Source organism: Octodon degus, unplaced genomic scaffold (genome assembly GCF_000260255.1).
Source record: "Octodon degus isolate 3935 unplaced genomic scaffold, OctDeg1.0 scaffold00118, whole genome shotgun sequence".
Taxonomy (NCBI): Eukaryota; Metazoa; Chordata; class Mammalia; order Rodentia; family Octodontidae; genus Octodon; species Octodon degus.
In genome coordinates this window covers 7,457,072-7,477,658 of record NW_004524694.1, presented here as the reverse complement: position 1 = coordinate 7,477,658, position 20,587 = coordinate 7,457,072, and the positions used below count along the sequence as shown (strand labels likewise).

The following is a 20,587-nucleotide window of genomic DNA, read 5'->3' as shown; positions in this document are numbered from 1 at the left end:
TGCACACACTGCTCTAAACCAGTAAGTGGATGGCCCATAAAATGCCAACAGGACGGTGCCAAAGAGCCAAGTGCATGGGACACATTGCCAACTCATGGCCAGCACCATGATTTCTGCTTCACTTCACAAATGCCACATCATTTAAAACAGAACCAAAAAGGGAGGGCAAGGTAGAATTTCCAAATGCTTTTATATAACCTACTGCATGTAAAGAAATACTCAATGGAAATTTTACAAATACAGGCTGATTTTCTCAAGTAAGAAGCCCAGACAAACTTCTTTTGGCATCAATTCAGCTGTTTATAATGGTCCTTATGGCTCAAGCCTAAATGATTTCTATTTTTGGTACTAAAGATGATACTGAATCCAAATCCTTCACCCTAAAGTACATGTTCACCTCTTTAAAATGTACTTTTACTTTGAGAGTCTTTCTAAATCACTAAGCTGCCCAGGTTGGATTTGAACTTATGATCTTTCTATCTCAGCTTTGTGGAATGCTGTGGTCATAGCTCTAAGCCACCATGCCTGACCCTTGTTTATGTTATTGTTACTTTTGTTCTTGTCATTCTGAATTTACCGGTTTAGACTAGCGTGTTGGTTATCTCACAAAGCAGGAGAGTTATACTTCCTCCAGAAAGTAAAACCTCATTCAAAGAATAAAGGATTGAATGCAGAGTTTTCTTGTTTTGAGGACTTGTGTTTTAGTAATCACGGTTCTTCCCAAGGACCAGAGATCACAGACAGGAACTCTTAATCTGCAACAAATCTCCCACTGTTCTTGGGAAATATTTGGTTTCATACATTTCTTTAAATATTCTAAAATATGCACAGTTTTGCATGGGTGCCTTGCAATTTTAAAAAGATATTAAACTAAGAAGTGCAATGATGAGAACTATTTGTCTCTAATTTTTTGAAGGTGAATTTACCTTCATACTTTGATATTGTACCACTAGTAAGTTATTAATTTTAAAAAGAAAACCTTGCTGAGAAGGCGACTGGGACTGGGCATGGTGGCACGCTGAAAAACAGGAGGATCACTATGAGCCTAATCTATGTAGTGATAAATCTAAATACAGGTTTAAAAAAGAATAATATTAAGGTTATAGTTTCCTCATGTATTTCTACTTTTACGGAAATCCCTATGTAGCACTCTGACTTGATTTTGAGGGTCAGAGCCTGATACACTCCATGTACATTAGTTTGGGTTTGTGTATTACAGTCTACACATGATATACTTGCTGGTAAAGGCAAAAATAGTTGAACATGTCATCCATAATAATCATGATAAAACATATCACCATACCTGGAAGAGCTGCTGTGAAAAATTTGAAGCCCTATACTATGCTTGGGATTTATTTTTCTATTAAAGAGAAGCCACAGCCCAATTCTGATGTACAGAGATAATCTTTCTCAGCATATAACATTGGATAATATTTTATGCTATTTGTATTTTAGTAAAATATCTGTTGTTTGACTTTCTGAATTGGATAACTGGGGAAAAACCCTCCTGGGTTATCTCCAAGTTACTTCTCACTCCTCAAAACCCCTCAAGCTCCTCTTTGTGGTTTTGGAGCAGACTGAACTCAGGGCTTCCTGTGAAGGCCATCTCAAGGGGAGAGTCTCACTCAGAAAATTGATACTGAGATTTTCTCAACATCAATTAAACATCCTTTCTTTGTTTCGATTTTAATTTCTGTTTTTACTACAAAGACAACTACTTTAGGCACATGGGGACACATTGATTATGAGGTCAATCGGGATAATTCAATTCTGATGAACTATGCATCAGAGGAACTGCCTTACAGTGAAGTATTATGTCAAGTGAGAATGACTTCAGAGTTAAATACTCCTAACTTCTCCAATAGACCATTTGTATCCATTAAAGGAACCACAATATCATCATGGTGAAGTGTTTAATGTATAGTTCCTTTGTCAGATTTTGCTTTAATAAAAAGCAAATTGATGCATGGAATATTACAGTTGGAATACACCTAGAGATAATTTAATTTATCAAAAATATTCCTCAATGGGCTGTGATGCTAACAAACTAAATATGAAAAATTGGATTTATTTTGTTTTAGTCTTCCTATGTCAATAGGAACTTAATATGCCAAATTTGCACTACTGATGTGTGCAATAATTTAATATCCATGTCAGCACTGCCGTGTAGGACTTGAGATGTAAACATTAGACATAAGTAGGCAGTACTCAATCTCACTGATCCGTCCAGCCTATGAAACAGTCAGCAATTCACAAATAATGAAGAATGAGCTTTGTGCCTCAATCTTTGCTTTTTAAATATTATTCATAAAGTGCCCTTTGAGGTTACTCTTGCATATTTTTGTTGTTTTAATGAGGGAGCAAAAGACATTAACTGGTTACAGCTCCAAGAAGAGCTCAAAGGAGATTTTATATGGGAAAGAACTTCATAAACTAGAATGCCCCTAATTAGATATTAATTTTACTATCATTTTAGCACTTATTCTTTGACTTTAAAAATCGTAATCACTTAAATTGTTTATTACTGTATAGGTCACAAGGTTTATTTCCCCTATTGTTAAGGGGAAATTTTCTTACTCTGAGGTAGAGTTGGCATGACATATTTAAATCTCAACTTCAATTGGTTTATTCCTCACAGCTATTCTTAAACACATAGTGACAGTCATTTTGGAGGTTTTCTTTTTAAAATTAATGACTTACTGGTGGTAAAATATCAAAGTATGATGGTAAATTCACATTCAAAAAATTAGAGACAAATAGTTCTCATCATTGCGCTTCTTAGTTTATTGGTATCTTAAAGGAGTTCGAGGCTCCAGGTAGAGTATTGGAGAGGCTCTGAGGCAGCTGGAGTCATGCTGAGGGCAAGAGGCCACCCTGGTCTTGTCAGCACATCATTTATATGACCCACGCATTCTGTGAAATCTGAGCTGAAAGACTCACTTTGGAATGGTGAAAAACATTAAAACATGTATTAGCATTTACTAGTTTAAATATTTTCATTAATTTTTGCATTAATTTCACTTTAAATGTGGATTTGTAGGGATTATATAAACATATCTTAATCCCATTAATTGATTTATTTTCTGTGGTTATAGCAAGAAAAATAAAGCCATACATAATATGGGATTAATAACTGGTATGCATATATATATATATATATATATGATAATTCAGATAATTTAAGCCATGAGCTCTTAAAGCACAAGCATAACAGGAAAAATATTCTCCAAGCTTTTCAAAGACAATGTTCATGGTCACTTAAATGCGTTCATATTTTTGAGTTTCCTCTTTACTAACTGTCAAAGACACTACTATTTATTAACTTTTTTCCATCAAAATAAGGAGTCTTTATATTAAAACCTACATTCCAAACATTCGAGGCCCATACAAGGTGTTGTCCTTGTAATGTGTAATTGCTCCCTTCTCAGCAGATTCTTACATGTTTCACAGATGAACATAAATATGAAAAAATAAATCCATGAGCTAGACTTCCTCCTGGTGATAGAATGTAGGCAGAAACAAAACAGAGCATCAGAGGAATCTGGGAAGGTAGCACATAATTTACTGGTATATTTGAAATTGTGTTCAAAAGGCCAGATGGGAAAATTGAAAGGGCGGTAGTTGATTTAAATATTCATCAAAGTGGGGAGAGATTTTGAGCATTTCCAAAAACAACATATCCAGGGACAATATCCACCCTGGTCGTAATCCCCAGGATAAGCACAGCAGGAGATCAGAACCCTGGAACACAAGGACAGTGAAGGCTCAGGCAGATTCTGCTCTGGGTGGCTTCATCTGGATTCCACCACCATTAGTTCTGAAAAGATGGCAGTAATTCTGTAAGGCAGATAAAATGAGAAATACAACACAAAAGACTGTTGTATTTATTTCCATTTTCTTTTAAATAGAGTTTTGATAAGAATTAAAAATTCTTTAAAATACCTAACAGGAGTTACCCACTTAGAGTCAACATATTTTGAAAGCAAGTTTTTGTCGTTGTGCACTTTAGGTATTCTATTAAATGTTATTGTATGACATAAAAAGTATGTTAATTCTATCACATTGGCATCCAGATAAAAATGATAGGTTTGATATTCAAGATGCAGAAGGAATAATGAATAGTGCAAAGTCAGAAAAAATAGGAGAAATGGGTGCCAGGAGAGTAAATTGTTCTGATTTTACAGAAGACAACATGAATTCGAGCAAGAAGAGAACTGGAAAGCTGAAATAAGTTCCATAATTATAAAGTACTTGTATCATTTTACAACACATTAAAAATTCTCATGTTCTAAAAATCCTATGCTCCAAATCTCAATTTAAAGCTAAGCTCAAATTTCTAATGTGCAACTAATCTATTTGAAATTGTTTAAATACATTTAGAGAATCATTTGATTCTCAAAAATATTAAAATTCATTACTGGGGTCATTCTAGTGACAGCTATTTTCTTTAAGTTTAATATTTTGCTCATTCTGCAGAAATGCTTCATAGAAGCCCTAATTTGATTTAGCCGACATGCCTGGAGAGCTCCTGCTCGTTCAGTGATGCTTGTGCCTGCGCGGTGGCGCGTCTGCTCTAGTGTTTGGTTTGTACATCTGTCAGAGAACTGAAGAGAAAGTACTTGGGCACAAATCCACCCCCTGCGATGCTTTCAGCACTCTTGGGCCTTATCCCTTAGAACCTCTATTAAGTAGGCCACAATTTTGTTCTTCTGTATTGCTGTAGTTCTTTGTATTTTATTTATGGGATGGTAAATAAAATTATAGGTTCACTGTCTTATGCCAAAATTGGTAAAAATTTATACATTTTGAAAAATCTCTTTTCTTCCAATGACAACTTTGACATAATAGGATACATTTGCAGTAATAACTGTCATTTTTAGAAAGAAAATGGCATTTAAACATGAGCCAGAATAATCAACTCTTATTTTCCAAACAGTGTTATTACATATCATATGCTTTATGATTTGATGATTTCAAATTAAAAGTTCAATCACTGGAGTGTTTTATCTGATTAAATAGCCTCCTAAAGTACAATTCTTTATTTAGCTAGGCAAAGCAGACATCTTTTCAGTGGTGACAGAGAAATTACAGTGAGTCGAACTTGCCTTCCTTTATTGACACTTCACTATAATTTAATAGCTTCCTGGAAAAATATATGTATACATACACATCTCAGGAAACTTACCTAGTTGCTAAATTTTGCTTAAGTTTGACTCAAATTTTAAAACAGTTCACTAAGTGTCAATACAATGCATTGGTTGAAAACACCCATTTCCTGAATATTTGCCCATGACTCTGTTGCTGCGACTGCATATCCTGTTGGTCGAGTGTTATTGTAAACGTTTATATTTTGCTCTTATCCATGTGCAAGTCCACAGGGATCTGGAGGAAGATATGGGCAGCTGCTTAGTATAAATGTGTGCTCTTCAAGAGTGGAGAAGTTAATGGCTTTCATGACATAAATAAATAATGAAAACTATTTGCCATAGCAACCTTTTGCATTCTGCTGAAAGCAACGAGCACTGCTTCATGTGGGTTCCTCTCACCCCGTGGGGTAGACAGGTCCTGTATCCCATAGAACAGTAGAAAATCTTCTCAATCAGAGGACAATTATGCATCTTGTGTTCACATAGGTTGCATTGATGCTTTTGAATGGCATCGGATAAGTTAATCTAATGGAAATTATTGGAGAAAATTGCCCCTTTCTGCCAATCCAAGAAGGCTCATTTTCTCCCGCTTCCTTAACAGTACACTTTTCCTCATTCTTAATGTTTAATCTGCATTTCCAAATCATTGTAAAACTTTTCTACCAGAGGGATTGGCTTGCTGTGAACACGAAGAGACCATTTAATTATAATTTAAGGGACTGAGAAAAGTTTCACGGGCAATGTAAAATTAGAACCAAGTCTTAGGAATGCTTAGGTTCACTTGTCATCAGACAGGTCCCTCTAAAGAGAGGAGGAGCTCAAGGAAAGGAATGTCAGGATATGTTGGTGAGAGGCAGAGGCAGATGGATCAGGTTAACAAAATCTATACTCAGTAAAGGGTGCAGGTGGTTGAGTGAAATGCACTACGGTCTGGAATTGGGGATGCGTGTGGGTTTGGAGGTCCTTTAAGAGGGAAGATCTAAGATGTCTTGTTTATAATATTCTTTAAATTATTTGCATTTGCTTCTTCATTTCTAGATCAGATTATTACCCTTGACTTTGTCAAGCAGATTAATTTATGGACTTTAATATCGAATATTCTTAGGTGTTTGGGAGTGATTGGCCTGAAAAAGCATCCGAGAGAATAAATGTGTGGGTTACCCTGATGACTTCAACCACACGTTAAAGCTACCATTTCCTTCGCTTCTCTCTGCTTAACTTTGCTTCTTCTATCTTGCCTTAAATGAGGAGAAATGAAACTTCTGGAACGGTGTATGTTTTTGTTTTTTTAGTCTTTTCAGAACCAGAGATTGAACTCAGGCCCTTGCGCTTGCCAGGCAAGCACTTATTCTACTGAGCTTCTCCCTGGCCCAACAATGTATGTTTTAATAATAAGTGGATTATAGGGTGTATATGAGGGAAAGTATGGAAAACAATAAAATTCAGAGAATACAGACCAGTCAGTGGAGGAAAACAAGTTCCATTCACCGAAATTTAGACATAAATTCTGAAGATGAAGTTTTTTATTTTTTTTTATTTTTTTTTATTTTAGAGAAGGCTCTACAGGGTGTTCAGGGTCTCACTACTAGATCAGACTCGTAGTGATTCTCCTTTTTACAGCCTCCCAAGATCTGGGGTTACAGGCGTGTGCCACCACACCCAGTCTCAAGTGCCATCTCTGCTCACTCGGGGTGGGGGGCAGCCCAGCAGGCCAGGGGATTGAACCCCTGGCCCCTGGGATTGAACCCCGGCCCCTGCACCTGCTTGCAGAAGCTTTAATCTGCTGAGCTATGTGGCCGGCCCTTTGAAGTTTTAAAATCAGGAGCAAAACAAAGATGTTCAAAATGACTTCCAATGATCAGAATTGCAAGAATCCCTGGACCATCAAAACTTTACCCTGATGAAGAAAATGACTGAGTGCCTGCTATGGGCTAGGCAATGGATAACTTATCATTATGTTATCATGGAAGAAAAGGAAGCTGAAGCCTATAAGGAGTACTGCTTTCATCAAAGCTCATTAAGGGCATAGTGAGGTTGTGAAAGACCACCTCAACACTTCATTTTAAATTGTTATCTATTACTTCTTTTTCATCCTACATAATTTGCTTTCTCTGATGTATTGCTTGGAGACAAAAGTTGGAGTTGTCAATCTAACGATGCGTTATGGAAACTTCAGATTATCACTAGCAGCCTTTGGTGTAGCGGCAAAGCAGTCAGGTGCTTATCATAACCCATGTCAGTCTTCAGACCATATAAATTAATTTTCTATAATCAAAACACTTTTCAAGCAGCCGTATAGAGGTCTATTTGCATCTTTTAACAAGGAGGGGGCTGCTTAAAATGAGAATATACTCAACTGTGGCAAATATAGTGACTGTGACATATTCTTGATTCATTCAGTTTGTGAGAAAAAGTAATGAAGCGATTCTGTGCACCAGGGCCTGGGCTGCGCCTTCCTTTTCCCAGGGTTTCATCAGCATTAGTTTCTGGTCACCATCTTCCTGGTAGGAGCTGACACCGTGTCACCGGCTTGAAAGCTCAGCTTGCTGGAAGAGCTTTACGGACCTTCCTGCTCCTACTCCCGCCCCACCCCCACCCCACCAAGTGTATTCCTCACTCAGTAGTCAATGAGGTCACTTTAACGCTAAAGTATCAAGTCATTCACTTTATCTATAGCCCTGTATTAACTGCCCACATTTCTTAAAATAACAGTCAAATCCCCTTACCATGGCCTGTAATGTTGTAACTAATTTGTTTCAACTCCTAATTGCTTACATGAATTCATTTTCTATATATCTCTCCTGTATTTATTTTTTAATCACCTGCCTTATATGGAAGCCACCCAAGAAGAGAATGGTGAAGGCAGAGAAGGCAAGGGTAGGCAGATGGGGGCTGGCATTTTTGGTTTCCAGTTTTCCACCCTGATCATGTTCCAGCTAAGTCCTATTTTTCAGGACAGAGGATATCTATCTGTCTGTCTGTCTGCCTGTCTGTCTGTCTGTCTGTCTATCTATCTATCTATCTATCTATCTATCTATCTGTAGTCTCTGAGTGTTTCTCAGGTCAGCAAGCAAAACATAAGTACTTGGAATTTTTCTATAAGAAAAATAGTACACAAATTTATGATGCATCAGATAGTGCACATTAAATCTAACTGTTGAAGATGATGTATTGGAATTGGGCATTTCATACGGGACATTGAGGAGTGCCTTATGACAATGACAAGGGTGGCGAGCAGTTGCAAATGTTCACAGGAGCACTCCAGAGGAAAGAGTTTTCCAGCTGGGAACACCAGCAAATGCATGGACACTGAGGCAGATGTATAGGTCCTACGTTCAGGTGACAGTGAGGAGGAAGGGACTGCAACATAGCGAAGGAGGGAGGAGGCCCAGGAGATGCGATCTGAAAATTAGTAGACAGAGAGAATTTGAGGAGGAAGGAGAAGGATGATCCGAGCATGCGTTTGACAGGAAGTAGATGAGAAGGGACACAAAAGGGAAAGACACACCCGCAACAAATATATTTGCTGTATGTCAGTATGCTAATGAAAACATTTTAAAACGCAGTGTTACACTGAATCCAAGACAAGAACAATGCATGCTAGAAATGTATGCTGGAAGCAGGGGGAATCCTTCCCCCAGGACTGAATTGCAATGTGTCTTATATTATACATTTTCTATAAATTAAAAACAAGTAATAAACAAAAAAAAATGGCAGGGGAGGGAGCACACAGGGGATGACTAGAGTACTCCATGCATTCTGAGAGAAACAAGGAAATCCTGGGAGACCTGAGGGTAGGCATGGCTAAATAATTTGAGCTATTTTTCACAAACATCACCCTTGGTGATTTAAGGATAGAAAATAAAGAGTCAGGAAGAGAAACAAGAAAAAGTAAGAGCATTGGAAAATAGGTATGACAGGAGTCGAGAGGAGAAACAACGGTGGCTCAGTTAGCTACAGGGAAGGGATAAGAAATGCAGCTCGGGATTTGGGAAGTGTTGCCAGCAGGATTTACTTGGTGGGAAGGATCTGAGATGCTCAGGAAAAGAGAACGTGACATACTATGTGACATAGTGCATGCATTAATTAGCTAGTTATCCATTTCATAGTACATATATGTATGCATATATTGTATATATGCAGCATGATGTACATGATAAATAAAATTTCCTATCTAAAACTTTTTGTACAACTAACACCAATGTTTTCAACCCTAGCAAATAAGAAAGAAAAAGTGAAGGACCATTTTGTAGTATATATATATATATATATATATATTTGTTAGGATATAGATATAGCTACTTTCCCTTAAATGAGAAGAAATATTTGTTCTGATAGTGTTTAGACAAGACATGTCTACATCTTGCACTATGAATAACTACTATGAAGACAACAGTATGCAATGCATTAATTATTATAAATGTCCTACTAACCTGTTTTGAAACTGTCTCATTGCTATTTTTTCTCAATAAAATTAATTTTAAAAAAGAAAGAAAAAAGTACATTTTCCATTATCAAAGATGAGGCAGCAACAAAAGGCAAAGAGCTCACCACAGTGTAAACTGACAAGGGTCTGTATGCTGTTAAGGCATCAAAATTAAAAGGAAAGTCACTAAGAGGTTGCAGAGCCTAAAAAAACCTTTTGTTTGTTTGTTTGTTTATTTTGGCCATATGAACACTTAATTCATGAAATTTCACTTTGTGGTTCATTTTCATTTTCTATACTTTTCAGAATATGTTTAATACTTGAAGTGAAGCTGCTGATTCTCGAGAATTTTCCACCATGCTTAAACCTGGTGTCCTTTGTCACACCACCCTGTATATCAGGTCTTTTGTCACCTTTAACTTAGACCAGAGACCACAAGAAAATAAACCGACTATTTATTTATGCTAATGGTTTATTATTTAAGGCTTCAAAGAAAGAAATGGTGAAATTTTATTTATAAAAACATCTACTATCCTTGGCATTGAGCATTTTAAAAATTATTTTTAAAATATTTTTATATATCTATTTGGTGCAGGGTTTCACTATGCAGTTCAGACTCATAGTGATCCTCCTATTTCAGCCTTCCCAGTGCTGGGATTACAGGCAGGAGCCACCATGCCCCATTTCAGTGACTGGCCTGGTGTGCCCAGTGTTCTGAGGCTAGAATGGCATGTGGTACCAAGGACTGAAACCTGGTCCTTGCACTTGCCAGGCAGGTGCTTAGATTGCCAAGCTATATCCCCAGCCAAGGATTTTTAATATAGTAACTTTATGAACTTTTAGGAGAAATGAATCTAAATTTCAGTAGGTTAATCAGTAAAATGTGTGTGAATTTTCAATCACCAAATGGAGCATGCGCTCTATACAAAAATCCCTAAATAGTCCGTATCTATAAATACACACGGAAATTCAAACACCATGTCTAAGTAACTGTACAGGTAAGTACATCCTATAGAAACACTGTGATATAAAACGTAATCAAAGCTGTCCACTTCTTATGCACCTTTATCACTTATATCAAATGGCAAGTTTAGTGAATTATTCCACTGTAAAAATACAAGCTATTTAAACTTGACCATAGTTTTAAATTTCTACAATTCCGTTTCAAATATGCATGTGTTGACCAACATTAGATTTGATTTTCAGTGTGCGTGTTGCAACCCTATGTTCTCGTACTGTTTTCTCAGTTACTTTGTGTCACTATGGCCCATGGTTTATCTTTTCAATGCTGCCAAAAGGTATGGCGTCTAATCCTTAGATTTTCTAATCATATTTTAAATCCTGTGTTTTCAATTTCAGCCTTGGATCCACTGTTCAGTTCTCTTGTGATGAGGATTATGTCCTGCAGGGGGCAAAGAGTATAACCTGCCAGAGGATAGCCGAAGTCTTCGCTGCCTGGAGTGACCACAGGCCTGTATGCAAAGGTAAAGAAAAATTGTAAACTATAAATATTCTCTCAACATATTTTAATGGTTTTAAATTTATTGACTGAGTGTAAATTTCAGCAAAGAGGCAACCAGACAGCAGAAAAATCATGTTACACTGAAGCCAAGAAAAGTATCTCACTGTTCAATTCTCTTCATACCTTGTCTTATTGAGGTCATACTTATTTCGATGCTCTATCACAAGCCAAAGATAAATCCATGAGCTGATATCGTCATGAATCATTTAGCACATGTATATTGAACAATATGTGTTGGAAATCTGTAAACTGCTGTATTGGGTGTCTGAGGAAAGTTCAACCAAATAGTCATACAACAGGGAAGAAAAATAAACTGTGAATTTTTTTAAGCATCACATACTGAACATGTGTCTGGCCTTTAAAGCAAAAAAATAAAAAAAAAAAATCACAATTCCCCTTCCCTTACAAATATAGAACGTTTAACCATATCCCTCCTCACTGTACAAAGTGCATCTTCATTGGCTGTGTGTTCAACGGTGGCATGGTGGTAGAGGTGGGACGTGAAACTCGGGCCCTATACTTGGTTAGGCTACGGGAAGCCAGTGAGCACTCTGACGTCCCAGTAATTGCTGATCCCGGAAGCACATGCAGTGCACAAGTGTGACTCAGGGAGAGTGCCAGAGAGACAAGAATTTTATTAAAAGAAGTGAAGTTTTAATTCCTTGAAAGAGGAACCTGGAAGGACCTAAAATAATAACCAGCCTAGGCTATCTTCAATTTGTAACAAGGGGCTCAAATATTAAAATACGTGCCTCATCCGGTGTCAGATTCCATTAAATGGTTCTTCCAGTAAATACCCAATGATAAGGCATGGTAATTCCTCAAAACTGTTATTGTCAGATAATTGCAAAACTAACATGCCAGGATTGTTAGACTAACATCAAGTCTAACGAGAAGAACCATGTGAGAACAGATTCATTCCCAGTAGTAAGGACTTGTAATTCCTGCCAGTAGAATTGAAAGCTATTTCTCCAATTTAAATATCAGTCAGTGACTGGTGACAGAACATCGAAATAATTATGGCTTCATTGAGACGTGGTATGAATAGCTTTGAGCAGTGGGATTCCTTTTCATGGCTTCTTTGTGACGCTACTCTCTTCCCACCTTCTGACTGCCTCTTTGCCATCTGCTCCGCTTGCTCATCTTTCCCCTTGTTCAATTTGACTTGCTAACCACGAAAACCGTCTCTTCTGGCCCTTTCCCCTGTCTTTGCCTCTATTCGCACATTCCTTCAAATAAAATATTTGCTTAGGCATTAAATGAGACTCTTTCTGTTTAAACTTTCTGAATCTGTATTTCAAAATGAATGCACCGGCATTCCTGAATGGTGACTCCTTGCTGCCTGTGTGGTGGTGGAGGGCGTGCCTTTAGGGATGACCTCCTTGGGTTCCTTTGCTCTTCTTCTCACTGGCAACACTGCAGGGAGTCTCCACACCCTGGAGAACCTTCACAGGCAGGATGAAGATGGTGGCAGGGGACTAGAGAAGGGGCTGTTCTGAGGGCTGCTGTGGAGGGAAAAAGACACGGTGTCTCCTGACAGGCTGGATAAAAAAGGCGAAAGTGTCAGCGAGTCAAACATGATGCTCAAGTGCATATGAGTAGAAAAGCCTTGTGCTGTTAATAAACACGAAAGCCCTGAAGATGGAGCTATGTGGGAAAATATCCACCGTTACTACAACACTGTCGTCATTGGCACCAGTTTTTAAACACTTCCTATGTGCCAGGCATTATGCTAACCATTGCATATACTTTGTCTCAGTTCAGTCTCAAAATAAACCGATAGAGGCATTATTATTTCCATTTTAGAAATGAGGAACATAAGGCACAGAAAGATCCAGTCACTTTTCCAAGCTCAAATAGCTGGAAAATGGCAAAGTCTTTTTAAAAAGACTTCATAAAGCGGGGAGGAGAAGCCAGCTTTCAGAACATGAGAGATGGATGAGAAAATGAGAAAATGGATATAGCGGAGCCACTCACTCACATGGCAACGGCAATTCCGAGTGAGAAAAGAGAGAGAGCCCTCAGGTTCAAGTAAAAGTTTCTCATCTTATGTAGTTGTCTATTCATCAGCCTTCTTTTTAAGAAAAATAAAGCTTGCCTGGTGATCCATTGGACAACAACATTTGTACTGTATTTTTTTGGTTGAAATTTTTTTTAGGGGAGTTTATTTTTTTGTTTGTGGTGCCAAGGACCAAACCCAGTGCTTCCAGCTTGCTAGACAAGCATTCTACCTCAGAGCCAAATCCCCAGCCCCTGGACAACAATATTAAAATAATGTGTAAAATCAAAATGATGAAAAGATGACAGGAAAGCTACATGCTGCTCAACAAAATATGAAGTACGGTATAGAAAATGCTTTAAATGTTGTTTAATTTCAGCTGTCTAACAAATGAAGAACCCCATCCATTTTACACCAAAAACATTGTCTATAGGATACAAGCAGCCCACTGGAACGAGTACTAAATATTCTTTATGAAGTAGACACCGAGCAGTGTTTTGTAGTTGTTACCAATCTTGTGACAGTAAACAGAATAATAAACTGTGTTGCACTGATCTCTTATGGGGCTCACTATTCAAGATAAAATTATATAAAGAGGAGAGAAAGGAGAGGGGCCGGGGAGATGGCTCAGTAGTATAAGCACTTCCCTGGCAAGTGCAAGGACCTGAGTTCAATCCCCGGTTCCAAAAAAAAAAAAAAAAAAAGCGGAGAGAAAGGAGAAAAGATAGGAAAAAGGTAGGGGAAAGACATATAAGTATCTATACAGAATGGCTGAGATGATTTTACTAAGAATTTCCAATAATTTTTTTTAAATGTGTAGAATTTTCACCTTGACTAACGCTGTATGCTGGTATCTGTGATCTAAGCAACTACATTGAGGACAGCAATGTGTAACACAAACACCAAGCTTAAATACCTGCCATCTTGGTCTTCTAAATGTGTACTATCCCTAATGTCCTCTCAATTATTACTATACTCTCTTTGAAATAAATTTTCTGAAGAAGGTAATAAAATAAAAAAGAGAGACAGGAAAAAATTATAAAGAGAAAGGACAAAGTAGCGAACACCATGGCTTACTAGTGACATGTTCCAAGGGTCTTAGTTCAATGTTACATAAATTAGATGTGCGTGTTTTTGGTAGAAAAAAAAAAAGCCACTAAAATAAATGGTGTGCTCAAGGACAGGAAATGAATGTCAGCATGGGGAAAAAAGCTCATGCAAAAAGTTAGAGCCAGATCATAAAATTTAAGATTCTGTTCACTAAGAGTGGCACCGTAGACCATTTTTTGCATAGAAGACTCTCTTTCTGGCAACAAAGACTACATCAGACATGTGACTGTAAATTGCTCAAAGGCTGAAACTATTTTATTTTATTATTTTCTAAACCTGATGGCACAAAGAGGAGTTGTTGGATGCTTTAAAATCTCAAGATATGTTTCCTAAGTAAGGTTCGATTGTTATTTTTCTTGGATTCTAATACAGATAGGGAATTCATGAATGTATGTGTGTGTGATCTTTCAATACTCATTTACCGAGAGGTCTAAAAATTGCATGTTCAAGATTCCTCTGTTGACATGATTTCATCTAGGTTTATATCACTCTGGGAGATGTTAATCGCATACACATACATTAGTTTTATTTGCTCATTGCTATCAGAGCAATATGGATATAGTTTATAAGCTATTTGGCTGCTCATAACGCCTAGCAGTGGTGCGGGAAATGGTTATGAAGGGAGCGTGCTGAAGTCATAATGGAAGCTTTAAAATGACTACCATGAGTCTGAGCAAAGGGTAGCTCTGCTGTCTCACGGGTGCTTGGACGGAATAAAGAGCACTTTCTTTTCCAGGGAGCACCATGAATAGCCGCATCAGTGCAGGGCGCCTTGGAGAGCTCACTGATGTCTATGTGTTGTACGTTGGGGCAACCAGCTGATAGGAAATCCTGGCAAGGAAAGAACAATTGGGATGAGGAGAAAGAGAAAAGGAAGAAGAAGAAAGAGAAAAGAAAAAACACATACGTGTATCCACAGGATAGCTAGGATGATTATGCTAGTAATTTTTATCAGATTTTGGACAGAGCAGTTAATGCTTAAAATTTTTATTTTCACCACTTGCGCATGCTTATATCTGCTAACCTCAGCAAGATCCTGAAGGCAACGATATGCTGTATAGTGACCATCGTTGAATTCCTGTCGCCTTCCTTTTTTGAAATTCTGTATAGTTTTTAATGTTTTATTTATTATTTTTATTCTCTTTAAAATAAAAAGGATAAAAGATAGAAACAAATGATGGTTACTTTGCTGGAGTGCAGCAGATATGCAGAAGCTGAAGCTTATGCCAATAAACAAGTAGCCTCACACCTTGAATGGCATATAAAATGTTAATTTTATTACTCTTACACATTTAAAGAGACAGACTGGTTTATATCAGCATTAGCTAGTTTTGTACTAATTTTTGTGGATTTAGATATGTGATCAGTTTTCCCAACAAATACTAAGACTGGGCACATGGCAGACAAAGTAAAAATAATTGAAAGAATGAAGTTTTGTTTTACCACTGTGTGGGGACCAATCTAAGAAGCACAGAATAGCACTGAACAAGGAAAGCCCCTGAGGAACTCAGAGGGGCTGAAGAGAAGGTGCAAGAATGGGAAGGAAAGAATTAAAACATGTCCTGTGCAGGTGCCAATTCTCCATGATGGATGTTATTCGTACATATTCATAAAATGTACCAATATCCTTAACTAATTAAAAAAGATACATTTTGAATGAGGAACTGCTAATTTTGCTTATTTGGAAAAGCTTAAAATATTTATTAATTATAGTCTGAATGAATAATTATAGACTGAACCAACAGTATTTATTAGAATACCTCTAAAAATACCAAGATTTCTGTCTCTTTTGACCCAAGGCTGTGAGCCAATGCTGGAACCAGAGAACAAAGCATGGTTAGAAAAGGCAAGTGTTCCTGAAAATACAGGAAACTGGGGGAAAAGTCACAGACTCACCTTTTAATTTGTTTATTCAACCAATTAAGTTTTTATGTATTTATTGATATATGGATCAATTTAATTTTAATCATGAACATATGGACAGGAGTTCTTTTGGAAGATTGAACACTACATGAAACATTGTCTGAATATTTTGTTATTCTGTTTCGCTTTACGAAGTGTATGCACCAAATTAAGTAATATCTACCAGATCCTTTTATGAACAAGATGGGAGCAATCCCTGTAAAGTTCAGGAGAGAAGTTTATTTTTCTTTTTGGAGAAGAGCTATTCATTAAGACAGAGTAACATATGGGCAGAACCTTGAAATCATTTTGCATATTGAAGTCGTTTCAAGATATATGGAGAAAACACCATGAGCAAAACGACAATGTGAATGTCATACGGACTGAGGGAGGGAAAGGAAAGTGGGAATGTCAGTTTGGTTGGCTAGGTGAGTTAGTGTGATGTAAGATTAGCAAAGTTATGGGTGTCGTCCTCTGAAATGTCGCAAGACCACCCTGACTTCTGCACCCCTTCTCACGATTCTGTAGGTCATTACCACCACTATTTTGCTCACTTCACTGATACTACATATTACCCTGCATCTGGCAATGTAAGCTCTTCAAACACTTACTTCTGCTGTGTCTTAGGGATGCTCAAAGACTACACGCTATTTTCCACTTTTGTACTGTAAGCCAGAAAAATAAAATAATAAAGGATATGAATGTGTCATACAATCCTAGTACAAATTCATGATCTTCTACCTGAACAACACACCTCCTTTATAATAATTATATTTTACCTACAAAATGATGTGATATCAGTGTCTATATTGTTGGGAGCTCAACATTTGGATGAGAGGAGATATGAATGGCTGGAATTGCATATGTAAGGCTGACTTATAGTAAGTATTAACAGAGATGGAAGGGTAGGAGCACTACTCCTGCTGCTCCTGCGAATGACCAGTTGCTCGCACTCTTCATTTTCCAAATCATCCATAGTCTGTCTCCATCTAGATTTGTTTCTTCAAGTTCTGCCATTTCAACCCTGGTACTTCAATGCTGAACAGAATCACCTTTGTGATTCCATGCATCTGTGATCTGTCCCTGGATGAGCAATTCTGCCCATCTGCAAACATCTGGCTTAGTTTTTTTTTTCCTCAAAAAATGATTTCCTACTTTAATTATCAATTTCTACCTCCTTATTTTTAAATGCATTTAGAACAAGGTCTACAGGGGCTCACTACATAGATGAGAGTTGTAGTGATTCTCCTGTGTTCAGCCTCCCAAGCGGTGGGATTACAGGCACGCACCGCCACGCCCAGTATTGTTCATCTCAGCATGCCCCAGGGATTGAACCCCAGCCACTGCACTTGGCCTAAGCAGGTGCATTAGTCCCCTGACCTATCTGGTCAGCCCTCTACTTCCTTCTTTAAAATTACATTTACTATCTTTACTACAAACTTTAGCATTCCATCCTAATGCCTCAACTAACATTGCCAAGAATGGAGAGAACAGCTAACATCTCAGAAATGCCTCCTTTTTGAATGATTGGTTTTGGTTACTGGAAGGAAGGGGATAATTGTCAAAATAGTCTACCTCTCTTGTCTTCAGTTCATCAAAACCACTGAAATGATGTTCAATTAATTTCTTCATGTACCAAGAGAAAAAAATTTGCACGTATTATATGCTAGATAAGTTTTGTTACTAACCTTAATAAGTGTGACCTTCATTAACTATTTTTAAAAATAAGTATTTTTAAGAACTTGTAGCATAAATTTTCAAAATTCTTTCATATGTGTGTCAAATGCCCTCTCATATTCTATTCCTTTTTGCAATGTCTATCCTAGTGACATTGCACTCAAATTTTGTACATATAAAAGATGCTAGATAAGCACTTTAAATATAGATTTTGGTAAGAATTAATTAATTACAACAAGCAGCTTAAAAGGATAGGAATGTGATCAGTACAAGAGAAGAAAACTCCCCTGGTAGAGTGCTTCCAGTGACACAAAAGCAATTAGGAAATTTAGCCCAAGAGCATATCAACACTGAATGGAATTTATCAACCAGAAACACATAGAGCAGGTGCTTTTCTGTAGTTGCTGCTAATCTTCTGAGTTTCGTTGAATTATGATACAGATGAAATGATGCATAATAAAAATGGTATTAGCAATTAATAGTGTGACATATGGCAAAGAAGATAGGCAGATGGTGAAGATATGGGACTTTACCACACAGTTCTGTTTCTTGGTGGTCATTTTTTCTATAGGCAATACTTTGAGATCTTATTAGATGTTCTGAAACTAAATCTTACTCTACCAATCTTCATGAGATGTTACACAATGTTATTTGCTGGAAATTATTGGTGACTTATTTATAGACACCTTATTAGTAGAAAATACATTATTTAAAATCCAAAACTATTTGGGCAATTAGAAATTTTGCATTTCAATGGTGTCTTTCCAGTAATTGCTCAGAAATATATTCCACACATCGTACTCCGCTTACAAATTATTAGAAAATATGCAAAGAGCGAATAAACGTTCCTGTTTCCATAGATGGAGTGGGCCTGGGAGGACAGCAAAGAGAACTAGCTATGTTTAACTCAGCCCTCACCTCAGATGACCCTGCTGAACTGATTCATCCTTGGGGCCGTCGTCCAATCATGTCAAAGTGAAGACGGTTTCCTTGCATTTCCTGATGATTCATGCACCTGTGGCAGCCAGGCTTCGCCTGTATGTTAGGGGAGAAGATACCTGAAGTTCAGCTCTGCGTGAACATAGAAGAGCCAATAGGGATTTTAAAAAGATGGAAGTTAGCATAGTACTTATGACTACAGTCAAAGAGAATATTGCCACACAACTAGAGGGGACAGTGGTAATGATGAAGGATGCTTCATGAGACGCAGCCCTTGGCAGGTGACAGAGAAAACACCACACCACCCTCAGCTTCTTACACACCAGGTTCACACAAAAGTGCCTTGGTGGCCAAAGGCCTGTGTGGTCTGGGGATGGTCAGGATGCATGTGTGTGTGTGTGTGTGTGTGTGTGATAGCAGTTATCACTGTACATGTCCGTCACTGGAGCTCGCCTCTTCACTGTAGAAAGGCTCACACACTAGGGTCATTCAGAGAACACCTGAATTTCACGGATGCTCCCCACATCTAACCTGTTCTCTGACAGCACCCCATAAAAACGCTGATTTTTAAATATATACACTTAGAAAGATAAAGTTGATTGTGAAGTGACTTTTGAATTAGCTACACACTAAGAATTAAAATTTGACTAAGTGTTAAATAATATTTAATTTTGGAAATCAGTAGATAACAATACTGGATTTGAGGAGAAAAGGGAAAAACACACTTTAACTTTTAGCAGGCATGATTTTGAAGCCTCACATTCCCCCCCACCCCCGGAGAACCGAGGATGGAACTCAGGCCCTTGCACATGCCAGGCAAGCACTTATTCTACTGAGCTATCTCCCTGGTCCCTGAAACCTCAGAATTTGAAATTTAATGAAGATAAAATGAAGTGTGTCTAACAGTGTGCAAAAAACTAAGGAAATTTTAAAAAATAATCTGTAAGCAATGTGTGATTTAGCTAAGCTACACAACTAATGACTGCACAAAGGCTGCAAGACCTTAAAGCAGAGAAACAAACAGGAAACTAATGGAACAAGCCTGGGAAATTCAAACTTTGAAGAAAAACTATCTATGAGAAGGGAATTTGTGAAGAATTCTCAAAATGACTTTTGTATTGTAGTTTCACACAGTTCCCCGCTGAAGCAGAAAGCTCCGTGGCATGTGTTTGCCCAGAGGATATTGCTGTTAGCAGAAAACACCTTTATGAGCTTTCATGGCTGACCAACCGAATACCTTTTCCACTATGGCTGTACTACTCACGTAAAACAATGAAGGGCCTGGAGGCTCTAGGATACAAACTCCTTGCTTGGTTTCCCCTTAGTGAAAACCCTTGGGCAGCAGAGCTGGTTGGGGCAGGAGGGGTTTAGATAAAGGGGATTATACTGTGACTGCTGGAAAAACTGATGGTTTTATGTATCTGGAATTGTAACATAGTAAAGTTTAAAAAAAGAAAGAAAGAGAAAAGGTTCAGGCATTTTCTTATTATGTCTGCCTAAATTTTTATTTAGGGAGATATTTTAATAATGTTTATGTTCTTCATGTGAACATACAGAATATATGAAAACTTGGATTTTTTTTTCCTTGCATTGTGGTACACATTAAAGTTAGCTAGATTTATACAGATTATGGTGGATTTAGCTAAATCACGCTGGCATTCCCAGTGGCTAGTAATGCAGAGAATATGGCGGACAAACTCAAAAACACCTAACTGAATGATGCTTTGCTTTACTACCATGCTAGGGATGGTCTAAGAAACAGGAGGACCTGAACAAGTGGTGAGCCTGAGCAGCATACAGCCTCACTCCAAGTATAGCGCACTGAAAGTAAACAGCCAGGCAGCAGGCCCACAGCAGCAGAGAAA

General features: G+C 37.7%; 1 protein-coding gene across 1 annotated transcript in view; it reads left to right on the top strand.

Moving 5' to 3' along the window:
- Csmd3 (CUB and Sushi multiple domains 3) overlaps positions 1–20,587 on the top strand; it is a 1,279,636-nt gene that overhangs the window by 541,690 nt on the left and 717,359 nt on the right. Inside the window, exon 13 of the mRNA XM_012516661.2 lies at positions 10,933–11,057. Coding sequence (XP_012372115.2) covers positions 10,933–11,057 — 125 coding nt within the window. The remainder of the gene's footprint in view (positions 1–10,932; positions 11,058–20,587) is intronic.